Source organism: Octopus bimaculoides, chromosome 21 (genome assembly GCF_001194135.2).
Source record: "Octopus bimaculoides isolate UCB-OBI-ISO-001 chromosome 21, ASM119413v2, whole genome shotgun sequence".
NCBI lineage: Eukaryota > Metazoa > Mollusca > Cephalopoda > Octopoda > Octopodidae > Octopus > Octopus bimaculoides.
This window is the reverse complement of record NC_069001.1, coordinates 4,059,079-4,077,169: the sequence shown is the minus strand read 5'-3', so window position 1 is coordinate 4,077,169 and position 18,091 is coordinate 4,059,079. Positions and strand designations below refer to the sequence as shown.

General features: G+C 36.2%; 2 protein-coding genes and 1 long non-coding RNA gene across 3 annotated transcripts in view; 2 read left to right on the top strand and 1 right to left on the bottom strand.

Annotated features, from left to right (window-relative positions):
* Positions 1 to 18,091, top strand: part of LOC106872037 (serine/threonine-protein kinase 33) — a 224,305-nt gene that overhangs the window by 131,570 nt on the left and 74,644 nt on the right. The gene's annotated exons all lie outside the window — the stretch shown is intronic.
* On the top strand, positions 11,016 to 15,437 carry LOC106872033 (uncharacterized). The gene has a single exon (XM_014918870.2). The coding sequence runs from the start codon at positions 11,515 to 11,517 to the stop codon at positions 13,402 to 13,404; it is 1,890 nt and encodes a 629-aa protein (XP_014774356.1). The 5' UTR covers positions 11,016 to 11,514; the 3' UTR covers positions 13,405 to 15,437.
* Positions 16,042 to 18,091, bottom strand: part of LOC106872034 (uncharacterized) — a 3,953-nt gene continuing 1,903 nt past the window's right edge. Inside the window, exon 2 of the long non-coding RNA XR_008266437.1 lies at positions 16,042 to 17,380. This is a non-coding gene — a long non-coding RNA (uncharacterized LOC106872034). The remainder of the gene's footprint in view (positions 17,381 to 18,091) is intronic.

The window sequence follows — 18,091 nt, the reverse complement described above, 5'->3', positions numbered from 1 at the left end:
AAAAAGAGAGAGATGGAGAAAGATAGAGAAAGAAAAGGAGATGAAGAATGAAAAGGTGATAGAGAGGGGGGGGGGCTGGAGCAGATTTTTCATAAAGGAAGCTTAGAGATTAATTAGTAAAACCAAGTAAAATTTAGATGATTTTCTCCAGACAAGGTTTGCTAATAAGCATTATGAATATAACGAGAGTTGATCAGTAGTAGTAGTAGTAGTAATAGTAGTAGTAGTAGTAGTAGTAGTTTAACCACAAGCTTGATTAAGCAGACCTTTGTCCAAAAGTATTCCAAACGTGACCATCAGAACCTGTTTTTTCTTTTTAAGTATCTTGAGAATTATATCATCCAGTGTGTTTCCCCTTTCCTTGTTTAAGCCGTTTGGGAGTGATTTAAAGGAAGCTTGGCTGCTTCTTCTACCGGGACAAATGATCACATAGATGCACCTCGCAGTAAATGCAATCCTTCTTTTATGGATGAGATAAGAGGGTGAAGAGGGGTTGTATGAGAAGGTACCAGATGGTCAAAGCCCATAGCTTTTCTTTTTCCAGCCTGACCCTTAAATTAAGTGACAAGGAAAATGCAACTGGGATTAATGAGATCAATGAATGACCTTCAAAAGGTCATTGGTCAAAGGTCATACACTGGTAAAAAAGAACCCCAAGAGCACCCAGAGGGCAGCAATTTCTTTCTCTCACTTCTTTGTATTAGCATGTATCCAGTTATATATATATATATATATACACAAATCTGCATGTATACATAAACTTGCAATGTATACAGACACACACACGTATACATGTATGTATCTATAGACACTCACTCACACAAATATACACACATATCTACACATTGATATGTATTATGCACAACACATACTCCTACATGTGTATGTATATATACACTCACACACAAACACATATGCTCATACATACACACACACACACACACATATATATATATATATATACACACATACATGTATTACGTACTTCTTCTAAGTGTGTGTGTGTGTGTGTGTGTTATGATTGTTTGGCACGCTTTAGTCTCTAGACAGGAGATTCCACTGAGAGATCTCATTAGTGTATTTACTAACTATGAGAATTATCAATCACGGACAGACAAATCAATAATTTGCTACTTTTAGAACACACATTTCTGAAACACTAGGTTGATTTTTTTTTTTTGTATTATTTTTGTTGTTGTTGTTGTTATTATTGTTTTACCCAGCCTGACCAAGTGGACAACAGCAGAACGTTTTCACAACTAAACTTCTCTTGTTGTTAGATCCTGAATATCTTTTTTAAAAAAACGGTATATAAAGGTACAGCCATGGCTGTGTGGTAAGAAGTTTGCTTCCCAACCACATGGTTCCGGGTTCAGTCCCATTGTGTGGTAAAAGTAAAGTTAGTTGGCTTCTCAAGTCATACCGACTCCTAAGGGCTGGTTTCCCAGTTTCCATGGCAGATATATTTCCCCACCTGAACAGGACACTGGTTTGTCACAGAATTACTTATTTTTGCCAGCTGAGTGGACCGGAGCAACGTGAAATGAAGTGTCTTGCTCAAGAGCACAACACATCGTCATCTGGTCCAAGAATCAATGCCACAATCTTACCATCATGAGTCCAACGTCCCTAACCACTAAGCAAGGCTTCTCTACTGCGTGGTAACTTGAGCAAGTGTCTTCTACAATAGAATCAGGCCAACCAAAGCCTTGTCGATGGATTTTGTAGAGAGAAACTGAAAGAAGCCCATCGTATGTATATATAAATGTGTGTGTGTGTTTGTGTGTTCCCCCAGCATCCAGCCATAGAAACCCTGCCCCCAGCATCAGACAGCGGAGTTTAGTGTAGTCTTCCATCTGGCCAGTTCCTGTGAAACCATCCTGCCCATGCCAGCATGAAAAATGGGCCTTAAATGGTAAGCAGTGGGAAGAACCGAAAACCTTGTGGTTGGGAAGTAAACTTCTTAAGCACACAGCCATGCTAGTGTTTTATGCAAACCTAATAAAAAGTAATCAAAGATGAGACAGTCACAGCTGTAAAGCTACAAAGACCATAGATCTGTTCTCTCAGTAATGAATGACCTGGGATAATCAGCAGCAGCAGCAACAACAATGACAACAACAATAAAAACAATAGCAACAAAGAGACACATCTTAAATTCACTCAACTACGAAAGATTGCCTTGATCATCTTATCTTCACATCAAGCATCATTGATTTCCACTAACCGATTTCCACCAACTCCTCCTCCATATAAATCAAAGCTGCTTGTATGTCTATTGGCTGTTGTTGTGACTGTCCTTCAGAAGGAAGAGTCGTAGAGCTGTTATTTCTTCTGTGAAAGACTGGGTGGGCAAGAGAGTAATTTAAAAGAAAAAAAAAACAGCAAACATCTTAAACATATATCTCTCTCTTATTGATGTTTAGTTTAAATTATAAGCAATATTTGTGTTCTATTTATTCCTTGTTACTTTAGCAACGAGATCAATGCATGTCTTGGGACATATATAGTAATAATCATGTATGTTTTTTCCTATCTTCTTTTACCTATCTACCTGCCTACCTCCTACCTATTTACCTGTATCTATAGTTTTGTAGGTAGACAGAGCAATAGATGGATAGATGTGAAGTAACCTTGCATATACTTTCTTTCATCTCAGCATCTATCAATCTACATTATATAATATATATATATATCATGTATATTTTTTCTTTTGTCTATGTATCTAGTCACCTGTCAGTCTATCTATCTGTCTGTTTGTCTATCTATCTATCCATATATGTAGAAATCATTTATATATTTCTTTCTTTTTTCTCTCCTCCTAAATATATGTATATATATATATATATATATATATATACACACGATGGGTTTCTTTCAGTTTCCATCTTCCAAATCCACTCACAAGGCTTTGATCGGCCCAAGTATATAGTAGAAGACACTCGCCCAAGGTGTCACGCAGTGGGACTGAACCCAGAACCATGTGGTTGGTAAGCAAGCTACTTACCACACAGCCACTCCTATATATATATGTCCAATTCTATGTCCAGTTTCTATGCTGGCATTTTCCCATAGGTTTGTCGCAATCCTGCATTATCTGAAACATATTATAGATAAAAACCAAGAATCTGAACTGTAAGTGAGTCTTTTTATCCTTTTGCATGTTTTTTTTTTATTTTGTGGTTGACGCCCTTCCTTTCATGACGCATGGACTGAACACAGTTCTTTTACTGTGTTACTAACACACCAAAGGAGTTGTCTCTGGCAGAAATAAAATATCCACTTTGCCCTACCCTAGGTCAATTTATAGTCAGTTACTGCTTCTCTCCTTCGAGTGTTGTCTTGGATGTGTGTCTTGTTGAGTTTTCATCTTCTCTGCTGCTTGAACACAGCCTTTCTTCTTAGACTTATTTGGGGGCTCTGTTTGGAGTGGTACAGCTTGGTACCAGTGACATCACAACTCATTTCTACGGCTGAGTGAACTGGAGGAGTGTGAAACAAAGTGTCTTGCTCAAGGACATAATGCACCACCAGGAATTGAACTAACCATGAGCCAAATACCCTAACCACTAGGCAGGATATGGGTACATGGTAGAGCAAACCCTCAAAGGAAGTAGGCATGATATGGGCAATGGGTCAGGAGGGGGAAGGAGTGTGAATGAACCGGAATTCTTATGGAGTTCTTGGCTCATTGATTTGTGATTAATTCCAGCATTTAAATGAACAATGAATAAAATGATTGTATGATACACTGGAGGGAAACATTTAGTCAGAGTCTGCATTTTTGAGGTTTAGTGCAATTAAATCTTCCCATACATGGTAAATAGTCAAGATGAAGTCTAAAATAGCACAGGATGACTCAGATATTGATGTCTGTTGTTTTCAATATCTGTTTTGTTGTTAAATATGGAAGTTAGAAAGTGGAATTTCTAATTGTCTGGGACAAAATAGAGATCAATACAATCTCTGAACGAGCTGATTCATCATTTTCATCACCATCATCATCGTTTTAAAGTCTACTTTTCTATGCTCGCATCGGTCAGAGAAAACTTGTTAAGACAGATTTTTTTGTAATGGCTGGGTACCATTCCTTCTTGTCACCAAACCTTACCCGTTACCAAATAAGCTCGTTTTTCCCTGTGGCCAGACATGTTTTTGTGGAATATTGGAAACAAATGACACTGCTTGTATGATAATGATGCTAATTTTCCACTATCACATGATGTCAGAACAAGAAAACAATCACACACACACACACACCGTCAGCATTTAACATCCGTTTTCCATGTTAGCATGGGTTAGACAGCTTTGCAGGGACTGGCAAGGCCAAGGGTTGCATCAGGTTCCACAGTCTGCTTTAGCTTGGATGCCCTTTCTAACACTGGGTACTTTTTACATGGCGCCATCACCAGTACTTTTTATGTGGCAGCAGTACCCATACCAATACATGGTCCACCAACTAATCCAGGAGGGTGGTTTTTCTCAAAGAAGAATTTCCCCAGGTTGTGGATGGCTGTCAAATCCATGCAAGCATGGAAAGTGGACATGATATGATTGTGTGTGTATGCATGTGTATATGCATGTATATGTATGAATATGGATATTATGTAAATATACATAAACACTGATGGAACAGCCATCATATCTCTATTGCATATATTAATAAATATTCATACATGTGTAAATATATATGTGTATGCACGTCTATAAATATACATATCAATGAATTTATGTAAGTGTAATATATGAACATATACACACACATTTAAACATTTATATATGTATTGATAAAGCTATTATCTTTTATATCTGTTATATATTAACACCACACATTCACGCACAGCTCTCTCTCTCTCTCTCTCTCTCTCTCTATATATATATATATATATATATATATATATATATATACATGTATATGTTTGTTTGTGTGTGTGTGTGTGTGTGTGATGGCATAGACATTATCCATTGCATGTATTTATAGAAATGAGAAAACTTCTTATATAACAGCATTGATCTCGTGTTTTTTCCCAAGCCGGATGTAAACAGCTTTGAGCAATGAGGATACTGTAAAAATTTCCAAGAGAAGAGTGTGTGTATTCATGTATGTGCATGTGTGTGTATATTGATGTAAACAGTCACTAAATTTGAAGTTTTAATCTAGATACACAAACAAGTGTATGTATATATGTGTATATACATATATGGTTGTGTATATGTGTATATATGCATGTGTTCTTCATTTGTTATTTTCTGCCAGCATGGGTTAGAAGAATATATTACCGAGGCACTGCTTTACAGCAATATGTCCTTCCTGTCCATAACTCTTACATCTTTTATTCTTCATGTCTTTGAAGTTACAAAACTAGTGGACAGTTTGATGACAGGGGAAATTACAAGGTCACAGATTAGTGCTCAGTGATTTTTGGAGAGATGCAAATATAAACAAAGGGACACACAGACACACTCAGTACTACTTATACTTACCCCACCACAGTTCCTTAAGAGTAGAACTCAATACATCTCCAACAAACTCTCTTATTCAGTCTACCTTTCTTTCTACCTCTTTCCTAAATTCCTTGTGGATGCAAAACCCTGCCATAACTTTCTTTATCTATCTCTCTCTCTCTCTCTATATATATATATATGTACCTGTGCTTGTGCCACATAAAAAGCACTACTCACCTCACCTGTGCTTGCGCCATGAAAAAAGCACTAAATCCACTCTGCTAGGTGGTTGGTGTTAGGAAGGGCATCCAGCTGTAAAAATCCTGCCAATACAGCCACAGAAGTCTATATATATATATTCAATCATTCATTTTACTTCTATGTTTCCAGGTCGGCATGAGTTAGATGCGTATATTATTGAGGCATTGTTTTACAGCTGAGTACTCTTCCTGTCACTAACCCTTATCTGTTTTTTCAAATTTGAGATCTTGTATTTCTCATATCTTCCAAGATTCTGAGTGAAGGATTTTCTTTTAGAGTGCATACGTAATCAGACACTAACACACACACACACACGTTCATATTTCGTTTTGCTGTCATCCTATTTCTTGACATCATTGCAAAGGTAATTTATTATCAATCTGCTTATATACACCTATACTATTATATACATATACACACATTCACACAAACATATATATAAGTGAGTATATAAGTGAGTATCTATATAACATATGGATACAATTTATACATATATATATATATATATATATATATATATATATATATATATATATATATATATATAATGTGTGTATATATATATATATATATATATATATATATATATATATACACACATTCATACAAACGTGTGTATGTGTGAGTTTGTATGAAACATTATATACACAGACTCACACACACACACAGAACATATACGTGTGTGTGAGTTTGTATGAAACATTATATACACAGACTCACACACACACACAGAACATACACGTGTGTGTGTGAGAAGTAAGCAACTTAACCAGAGTCATGCTTGTATGCATATATGTGACACAATATGTGATGAGGCTGAAAACGTGATGAGGTGGTCACAGCTAGAATGTCTTTGATCGTAGATGTACCAGATCAGGGCTGGCTTGCAGCAAAGCATCGATAGGGAAGCAAAGGAGAGATGAAAATGTTGACCATGTATGGGTGAAGAGACATGAAACTGACAAAGGAAATGAGAGAGAGAGAGACAGACAGACAGAGAGCAGTGGGAACAAGAGATGTGACTGAAGAGGAGGTGAGATGAGTAACGGAGAAACAGGTGGAGGAAAGAGGAAAAAAAAAAACAGAGGTGAAAAATAGAAGGGGGAGAAGAGATAGAGAGCAGGCAGAGGATGAGGTGAGAGGAAGAGACAGAAAGAGAGAGAATGGGAAAAGAGGGGAGAGAGAGAGAGAGAAAGTAAAGAAGCGATTTCTGAGAGATTTTTTAAATGATAAGAGTGAAGGATTGGGAAGAAACAAAGAGAAAAACAGTTGATGGAGTTGGTCAGTTAATGAATGGGCAATGAAAAGGGGTAGGAGAAGGAGTAAGTAAGTTGAAAATAGAGAGAGGGGCAAAGAGAAAAAGGGAGAGAGAGGGAGTAAGCGTATGAGTGAGATTAAGAGAGTGAAAGAGAAAGTCAAAGATCTGAGGATTACTGACAGTACACACACACACACATATATATATATAAAATACATACTTATACATAAATACTTATATATAGATACACAAATACCTACATATAGTGTATATATATACATTATTTTACACACATATATATATATATATACATATACATTATATAATATATATACATAATATATATATATACTTTATATAATATATATATATGTACACACACATATATCAATACAATATATATATATATAAATACATATACACACACACACGAGGAACCTGTTAATTTCATGAGAAACTCTCAGCCATTGTATTTCAAAGAATGGATTAAGGTTCCATTGATATGACTTGGAGATTAGCAGCAATATTAAATCCATTTCCTCTCGTATGTTAATAAACATATTAACAATCCCACCCAAGACCACTGTATCCTGATTCTCTCTCTCTCTCTCCCTTTCTAACAGTGTAGGTTTAGCTTAGGGTAATCCAGGAAGTTGTTAATTTAAACCTCATTATTAAGGAAGCAAATGCAATTGATTTCTTTTTGGAGTTTCCCTCTGAAATTCCAGTAATTTCTGGAACTTGGACAATCACGATTGACCAGGAGAATAAGGATAGGGTATGGATGGGAGGTTATTAGTTGATGTCCCAACAGTGGCACTGTACTGTGATCAATGTTCAAATCTAAATGCCTCTGAAGGTCTCTGTATTGTCGATCCTTAGTTTCAATATTATGGATGAGATTGTCATGGGTCACTCACCTTGATGGTAGAGGTGAAGTGTTTTGCTCAAGAACACTAAGCACCGTTCGGTCCAGGAATTGAAACATTGACCTTGCAACCGTGGGCGCAATGTCCCACTGTTAGACCATTGCCCAGTACTAATGTACTAAACATGTGGGTGTGTGTGTGTGTGTAGTAATTCCACTATCAATATAGAGGAACTACTCAATCAGGAGGAAATTGTAATTCTCAGACACGGGAAACAGCTGCTGCTCTTGCCAAGGATATAAATACGTGTGTGTATGTATGTATGTAGATATCTACATATGTTTATATACATAAACATAAAGATAAGTTAAAACACACATCTTTATGTAATAAATCATATATAAGATGAAGCTAGATAAAATATAATCAAATACTTCAGCAGTGTGTGTGTGAGAGAGAATGCATGTGATGTAGTGGTTAGTGTGTTAGATTCTTGTTTGTGAGGTTGTGGCTTTGATGAAAAAGGAGTACTGCTAGTCTAGTGCTTGTACTGACCTCTCTCTTTCCAGTTGCTACATTCTGGGATGTTCCACTTCCATCAGATCAAGTGTGGGATGGCTGAGAGGGAACTGGTGTTTGTTCATCACTATTCAGGCACCTGCAAAACAAGTTGCTATGAAGGTACACCTATGTGTGAGCGATGGCTTTGGGTTTTATATATATAAAATTAGCAATATTGTATTTCTACACAAAAACACACACCTGTAGACGATGGGCTTCTTTCAGTTTCCATCTATCTACCAAGTCTTCTCACAAGGCTCTGGTTGGCCTTGGACCAACCAGAAGACATTTGTCCAAGGTGTCACACAGTGGGTCTGAACCCAGAACCATGTGGTTAGCAAAGAAGCTTTTTACCACACAGCCATGCCTGCATCCACCTATATATGTATGATGTATAAGATAAGATAAAACTCACATGAACATAATTTTGTCTCATTTTACAGCTTTATTGTTTAAAAGAAATGACATGGCTACCCTACATTGATAAGGTGATATCTATGGGTACGTGACACATACATTACACTCCTACTCACACATCAGCTTAAGTAATTTCTCATATTCTTAGGAATGAAATTTTATACCCAAGAATATTTTTTATATTTTTTTCATTCTTCTGTTACTGCAGTTGTGTTTTTTTTAATTGTGTTTTTTTTTTTTGCCTCTCATTTCAAATATGCAGAAGGGATCTGTTGATATATTTACTTATTACCCACCTATCTATCTCTTACATTCCTATATTTATCTACTAATATCCGTTTACCCAAAATCTTACATCGTTACTGCTGTGAGATGTAAACAAAATAAACAACAGCAAAATAATCTCATTATATAAAGAAAAGAAGGAAGGAAGATGGGACAAAAAAAAAAAACATCGTTCAGTCTTGTATTGTATTTAGTAAATTAAAATGCATGAGTATTAAGAATGAAATGTATTTGTAGAAAATCTCATTAAAAAAATATTCATTTTTCATAAAGTGACGAAGAAGCAAAGTTAATGATGGCATAGGTAAATTTTGTTTAGGTATGCCATCATTTAAATCTTTTGTCTACAGTTATATATTTAACCCCCCACCCCGGAAAAAAGAAAACTGTTGAACAACAAAATGATCTTGAATTATTAAGATTCCATCAAATTTTATTTCACCACCATTTTCATTAAATTTATCATCAATGTGAAGTAATTTCCATGATTTCGGAAATTTTCTTGTTTACAAAACTCCCCCCCACCCCCGAATATGCGAATAACGATCGCTCAAAAGCCATATTGACCTTCTCAACAAATAAAGACGACGCGCCATTTTTAATTCAATTATTATTTAAGATTTTGTTATGAAATTTTTCGATGAATTTCTTCAATTAAAATGAATTCGAAGGCGGCGGCGAGCTGGCAGAATCGTTAGCACGTCAGTCAACAATGCTTAATGATATTTCTCCCAGTTTTACGTTCTAAGTTCAAATCCCGCCGAGGTCCACTTTGCTTTTCATCCTTTCAGGGATAAAATACCAGTCGACCCACAAAATGTCAGGCCTTGTGCTTGTAAGAAGAAACAAAAGCAATTCGATTTCTTCCTGAAAACTTGGCGCACCTATCAAATTTTCCTTTTATTTAAAGGTGTGCGCGCGCACAGGTGCACAATTTAGAGGAAACATTGGCCATGGCTACCAAGTGAGTCACGTAAAGTGACTATAATGCATTAAACACCAATTATATCATGTCAAAGACGGCAATGTTGCTGTTTAAAAAAGAAAATTTGGCGATCTTACGTTACGATTCCTTTTTCTATCAACGTAAGATCGCCCATCAATTACAATTACGACTGAGCAAATAAGCTTGTCGGTTCGTTTTGTTATTGTAATGATTGAGTTCAGATAGTGTGACAGTGTATTAAATCACTAGATCTTAAGTCATCATATCGTGGAAAAGCCATTCTAACCATCTAATAACTCGGAAAACTGATACCTTTACTTTAAATCTAACCCTTTGCCTGACCAAAGCATTTGTCCTAAGCGTCCATGTTTGTTGTTAGACTTTTAATTAGGCTTGATTACATACGTTCAGAGCAATATATATATATAGGAATTTGCATCATATATGATGCATGGACATCAGAGAAATATGTCCTGTATATCCTGTGATACACAAGACAGGTAAAGAGTTAAAGTTTCAATGGAACTATATCAGTGAACAAATCGTAGTTGTGCGACGGAAATCCTGACACTTCGTGAAATGAATTTTAATAGCTTTGTGTGTCGTTCGATGGTTTAGAAAGGATCTTTCGTCTGACCATCCGATTTTTGCCGCTGCACTTCCAGATAGGTTCATCGTTATTTCGATTGGATTCTTGAAGTACTCAATGGCCTCGATGACATTTTAAGATCTTTGATATATTATCACAGAATTGATATTAAAATCCAACATTAACTTGAAGACACGATTGATTGAGAGAAAAATGAAGAATATAAAAATAAAATGCGCTTGAATAATAATATTTTATTAACAATGATGTGATGTCTAAAATAAAGAACGAAAAAATTTCAATAAATGAAAATTTTCCAACCTGTCCACAGTTTACACCTTAGTCTAATTCATTGGGTTTACCCTTCTCCAGGGCGATTCACGTTCAAGACTAACTGAAGCTGTCGTTATTCTTTGCTCCAAGTCAATCTTTGATCTCGCTTTTTCCTTATGTGCAAAGAAATTCATGAATATTATCCAACGTATCCTCCTCTAAGAAGATGGAGTGTGATTTGAGGGAGATTTGGCTGCTATCTCTAACACGTCATATGAAGTATAACTGTTTCGTCGTTGGTGAATACTGAGCAGCGAGATCACACAGGTGGATCAACTAAATTGATGAGGTGTTAACAGGTGGATTAACCTCATTGGGCAGTCGTGAGAAAAAGGGAGATAATTTGAAATTAATTATGGGCACCTGTCACGAAGTTTGGTCGCCTCCCCCGAATGTAATAAAAGGCACTTCACTTGGACTAGAATTGGAGAGATAGGTAACTTCGTGGAACTGAAAGGTAAACGAGACATTTTCTCGCAAATAACTGCCGTTAGTAAGAATTTGAATTTATTCTATGATAATTATTATTTAAAAAAAAAAGGAAAAAATTATGGGGGACAACAACTTGTCTAATGTTATAAGTATTAATAACAAGCCGAGAACCGAAGTGGATTTATATTTGGATAGCTTAGGATTATGGCGAAAACCTATCCCCAAAGATGGTTCCTGTTTCTACAGAGCTGTCTCAGAGCAGTTGTTCAATACACAGGCATTCCATGACCACCTACAGAAGGCTGTCGAAGAAAAATTGGCTTCGAGTAGTTCGTTTTCAAGTGGCTGCAACAAAGATACCTGCGTTGATTTAAGTTTTAGTTTCGAAGAGAGCGAGGTTTGTGGAAGTTATACAGAAATTAAACTCTTGTCCGACGTATACAAACTAAATTTCTTCATCTATACTGGTATGGATAGTATATATTCCATCTCTAAAACTGATTATACCAAGCAAATTTTATTATTTTTTGATGGTGTTCACTATGATAGTGTCTACTCAAAGTCATTCCCACCTGAAGCAGCTCTCTGTCAGTCTGTGATTTATGATATTTTGTACCGCAACGTATTTGAAATGCCCACCGAAATTGAAGAGGCTGTGAATATGCTACGGAAACAAAATAAATGCAAGCGTGTTAGAAGTAACAAAAATTTGGCTTGCGACAAGAAAAACGATATGGAATTCGACTGTGTTGGTTCAAGAAAAGAATGTGAGAATAAAAAACCCAGTCCTCCATTACCTTACAGAGTTGCCAAAGCACTGGATCCAGATATTTTTCGGAATGTTGAATTCGATAACTGGCAAGAAGCTAAAAGAGCTGAGTTATTGGCGAAAAGGCTTTCCGAATTTCAGCCGGGAGATAAATGCCAAGTTTTAATAGACGGAACGGACCGAACATATAATGCTCATGTTCAAGAAATAACTGATACGGAGGGCCATGTTGAGGTATATGTAGAAGAACTTGGTAAGAAATGCCAAGTTGCTTACGACTGTTTAAGACACGTACCTTCAAATGAACGGTACCTATTGAAAACCGGTAGAAAGTGCCGAAAAGCAGTAACCATGGTTGTACATATGAATGGTACGAGTCAATTAGTCTCTAGTAATTTGACTACTTCCACTAAAGTCAAAAAATCTGTCGGAAGTCGCCATGCTAAAATCTACACCCAAAAGAAACTGAATACGGCTAGTAGAGCTGCTAAATTTTCCCGCAGTCTTCATAAATATGCTAAGAGTTCAAACCCAGAAAACGACGACTATGTTGCAGAGAAAGTAAATAGCGATAAATCTTTAAATAACTTCAATGAAAATGCTATTTGTGAATGCCATTACTGTAAGCAGCTAGAATATGACCAATCAAATACCGAAATGTTGGCGACTTCGTCTCTACCGCCGACATTGGTAAGCGCTGATGACTCTTCGAGCGGTAGCATGTTTGTAACTGGTGATCAACCACCTCTTACCAATGTAAACAATAACCCGACTTCTCTATCAGCACCCGTAAATATGACTTCACGAATTTCTATAAATCCTCACATTTGGATTCCTTATTTGGAGCGAGCGAACAATTTGGTAAATTTCAACTTTGGAGTTTCTCAAGACCCGTGCGGAAGAGACTTACCTTTCTCGGATTTGGCTACTTTAAGATACTTCTACAACCTCGGTTTTGAGTACCACAAAGCTGTTAGTATGTTACAAAACACTAACGTAACTTCTACTTCTGTACCCCAGTCAGTATCCTCTTTTCGCTATAATTCGTCTATGACCGCTCCCGTGCACAGTACACCTGTATATTATCCGGCACAACACACCTACACCCACCAGCTATATACTATGTACCCACAGAACTTCGCCACAGCCACTGGTCAGTCTTCTCAAACTCCATTTATTCCATGTATTGCTTATATGCAAAATGTTCAATATTCAGGCAACACGTTGCCATCTCAATAGCAGACTCGGTCTGTTGCTTACCATTTAAAGTGGTAGGTTCAAAATATTTTCGTGAGGAGAGGGACTAGAACATTTTTATCGGTACTTTCCTGTTATCGATGGCCAATTTATTTACTAAAGGATTAGTTGATAAACTATTACACTCGTGAGATGCTAGTTGGCAGACTTTAGGAATTAGCTATCACGACCTTATGCTGAAGGAAAAGGTTAAGGAATTGGGTGATTCTTTCTGTGAAAGAATTTTTTGCCCAATTTTAACATTTTCACTCTCCAATTCTGTGTCCTTTTCCACTAAATTTCTACTGGTAATTTCCCCCATAAGGTAGTGGTAGTTTATTCCAGAAGTCCGCCGACTAACTCCACAAGTGGAATAGTCTATTTACTAACCCTTTAGTAAATAAATAAAAAGAAACAGCGAAACTGGCTGTCTTTATATGAAAGTACCTTTTAATTTTTTAACGAAATTTTTTCTTACTATATATATATATTTATATATATAAATTTCTTTGAGATTTTGATTTTAATGTATGAAATATATGTTACTCCTGACATTATATTTAGATAAGGCAGGTAGCCTCTAAAAACCTAAGTACTACTATATTTCATTTGTTTGCGCTTTTTGTTACATTCTGAGTTATTTCAGTGCTCCCAGAAATATTCGTTGCATTTCTCAAACCAAACACTTAAAAGAAAAAAATATAAAAAAAAGTTTGTTGCTGTTTATTAGACTAACCTGACATTTTTGTAAAATTTTTACATTATCTTATTGATAGTCCCTCTCCCCCCAACTTCTTGTAAAGGTATTTTTTACTCTAAGAGTTAAAATATTTTTAATGTTTGTTTCATTGAGTGTGAATTATAATTGGAACATTTTTCATTGTCATTAAGAATGATAGAGCCACAAGTTAAATTCTGAGAAGTGGATGGTAACTTTGCTATTTATTCCTGTTGAAGTCAAACTAAGTACCAGTAGAATTCTTAAATATAAAATGCAATTTAGTTTCTCTCTTGTGCTTGGTCAAAATGTTAAACTCCAGGGGTTGTTCATAATCCAATTTTTTTCTGCTTGTTCCGTATGTATGTATGTATGTATCCGAACAAGTCCTTGCTTTTCTAATGACTTCTAATAGATGCTCTGGATTTTATATTTGGAACCAGGGAACAATTGAAACTTCAATTTTGATGTTCTTCTTCAAGAACCATACCACCTCCTTAGCTATTAATATTTTGTTTTTGTTACCTTATACCTCCAACTGAAAAATTAACATCAGTTCTTAATATATTTTCCCAAAGTTCTTTAAATGTTTTAACTCTTGTTCAGTTTAGAAAAAAAAACAAAAAAACCCCCCAAAACCTGACTTGTTTTTAATTAAATATTTGGTCATTTCAATATATTTAATACAAAGACTTTCTGTGTAGGGCTTGCTCTATATTATTGCTGATTTGTAAAGTGTTCTATTCAATGTTAATACCCAATTTTTTTTTATATACTAACACAAAATTCTCTTTACTTTAAATGGAATTCCATTTTTTAATGTTTCCTCCCATTTTGTAAAATTTATATGTAACCAAATACATATACACACATGCATTCTTCTGTATTCAATTTACCAATATAAGATTTGAATTTTTACACCATTTGAAATAAGAAAACCTAGTTGGACATTTCTGTATTTTTGCTCATTTATTTCACTTGTTTGTTCCTTTTTACTTTGTCAGTTTTTAAAATCAGTGTTTTGTATTCATTTTATATTAAACACTTTTTAAACCCAAATTATTGTTTTATTGATTACTTAAACTCGATCCTTTACAGATACAGTAGCAGGCAGTATGTGAGTCTATGCTGTGAAATTAATGACCTGGTCTGTGTTAGTGCATGCTAAATTGTAAATTTATTCCTTCATTTCATGTACAAGTGCTGCATTTCTGTAAATCTTTCATCTAAAACCCACCAAATTCAGATTACACAGCAGAGCTTCATGAAATGTCTTCTCCGAATATAGTGATTTGTTCTTGTAATTTCTGTACAAAGAATGCATTAGTGATTCATTTCTTACCCTCACAAATCAGATTCTAATCGTCTGGATTAGCTATGCTGTAATTCAAATTAACCCTTTGAGCCCATAACACCAGTGGATGGCTTATTTTCCTCTACACCATAGCTATGTTCATTTGTTAGCCAGGTATATGGTCAAACTAGCACACTTGCTTAGTGTGGTAGAAATTACTGTCTTCATCGTTAATATAGGTACGAGTGTGGCTGTGTTATTAGGTTTCTTCCCAACCACATGGTTTCGAGTTCAGTATATTATGACCCAGTGATTTCAACTCTATCCCTGGGTTGACCTAAGCCTGGAGACCACCCCTGCAAAAATGTGGATGTTAAATGATGCGTCTGGAATACCCTCTGGAAATCAGCCTCCTGTTCAGTATTTAAAATAACTCCAATTCTGAGAACACAAGCAGAGTAAAGATTTAAACATTGTTCTTTAACCCTAGGTCACTTCTGATTGAATAGCCTGATGACATCTTGGGCTCCATTACCCTACATCAGTGGTTTTGCACCCCCTGGAGGCATTGAAGAAAAGTGGGGTGATAATGGGGTCGTGATTCATGTAAAAACAACAAAATAATGGGTTTATTAGGTTAAGTTTTATTTGTGAAATACAATTGCTTTGAATTTGCTTGAGAGAGGTGTGTTTGTTATGGTTAGTTGGGGTGTCAAAGGGGTTGCAGCTTGAAAAAGTTTAGGAACCTTATGGTCAACATGATGCCAACAATGGTCCATCACATCTCATTTTTCCTATGCAATAAAAAAAACTCAAATCTATTTTGAAAGGGGTTGATGTAGCTATTTTTAGCAAGTCAAGCAACTAGTCTCCCTGTTGGTTCTATACTTTGCTAATCCGTAAACATCTAGATTACTGTCAAATGTAATACTATTTCTCACCACTTCATTATGTAGCTGTTTTCATTCATACAAATCAGTGCCATACCAGCACATCCACAACATGCTGGCTTCATTTCAAGCCTTCACATGTCCTCTGCAGTTAATCTGTTTCACTGCCATGTAGTATATCTGTCCACACACACAGGCTTCATACAATCTGCCTGAGGGAGAAGTCCTTATTCCAAATGGCTCTAATTTTAGTAACCTCTAAAACTCAGGATGTGTGAGAGCAGAGCAGATGCTAGGATACTTAAACTAACAATGCCTAGGTGAAAGTTGAGACGGTATGGACAAGCATGCTCCAAAAGACCAGCTCTTACAAATAGACATATGGAGTCTCTTGATTTTTATTAGCTATAAACCGGACCAGGCTTTTAATGAAGACAACTAAATTTTACTGCAGAGAATATGAGTGTGTTAACAGGTTTACGCAACAGAATACAAGCTGCAGTCAATGTGGATTATTCAACTTAAGGATTACACTATAGGGTAAGAGTTTAGTGGTCAGCAACATACTGGGACCAGCATTTGTGTTGTTGAATTAAATTCAATACTCTAGTCTAGCATCCAATCCTAGTGGTTCTTGACCATTCTTTTTCTATTTATGGATCCCCATAGCCATGATGTATACTAAACTAATTTTACATACACTTCTCTCAAAATTCCTGTTTAGTTACTCACACATTAACTTATGTAGGGTTAAACTATGTAAAGCATTAGAGAAAGAAACTCTTTGCAATAAATACATCTAGCAATTCCTGCATGGAGATACATATTGAAAAACTTAGGAATGAGAACCCAGGGTTGGGGCAGTTGTGGGACATCTGGCCCTTGGGTAATCTGAGACTCTTGCCTCCCCTCTGGAATTCAGCTGCTCACTTTTGCACTGTTAGCAAAGCTGGAGTGCCCCCTTGATGTAGCAACCACACCAATATCAGGTATTTGATAACAAATTTCGTCCTATCTCAAAAGTCAGTACCAGTTATTTTCTTAAGCCTTGTTTGAAGAGCCAAATGTCAAGTTTACCTGGAAAGAAAGTATGTCGTTATAAATAAAGGTTGAAATTGATGTATGGAAGATCTCACAGCTCTAACATCACTCATTGTTAGCCTATGAACTTTTCATACCCCCCACCTCGAACAGCACAAAATTTGTTACACACTGGCATTCTCACAGAATGGACATTTTCCGGAACTCAAAAGCTCCATCCCACTGGCCGTGTAAAACATGGCAAGTCTTTATGCTGCACCGAATAAGCCTCTGATATTCAGAAAAAAATGAACGAGTAGAGGTGTCATCACTGCTAGAGATAGCACAGTACTCCGACCTAGTGTTCATCATCATATCAGAAATTTTGCTTATTCTAAACAATAAAAACATTTCATAGAAGAACCAAAACTATTGCAAGCACATATGCACATACGTCATTCATCATACGAAACCACCCTATTTTTCGAAGTATCGATTCAATGTTACAATTTATTAATACGAGAATGAATACCTTTACTTACATCTGTACCAAAAATCGAATTTCATTGAAAAATGCGCCTCTTCGATCCACCCTAGCACGTGGATATATATACTGCTACCGCCACGTTGGAGCCTCATGCGGCCAGTCCTTACCAGGTCTGGTCAAACTGCCCAACCCATGCTAGCACGAAAAACGGATGTTAGAAACTAATGAAATGTCCCAAATCAGATAGGGGCAAAAGGACTAATCGTCAAGGAAATCAGTCG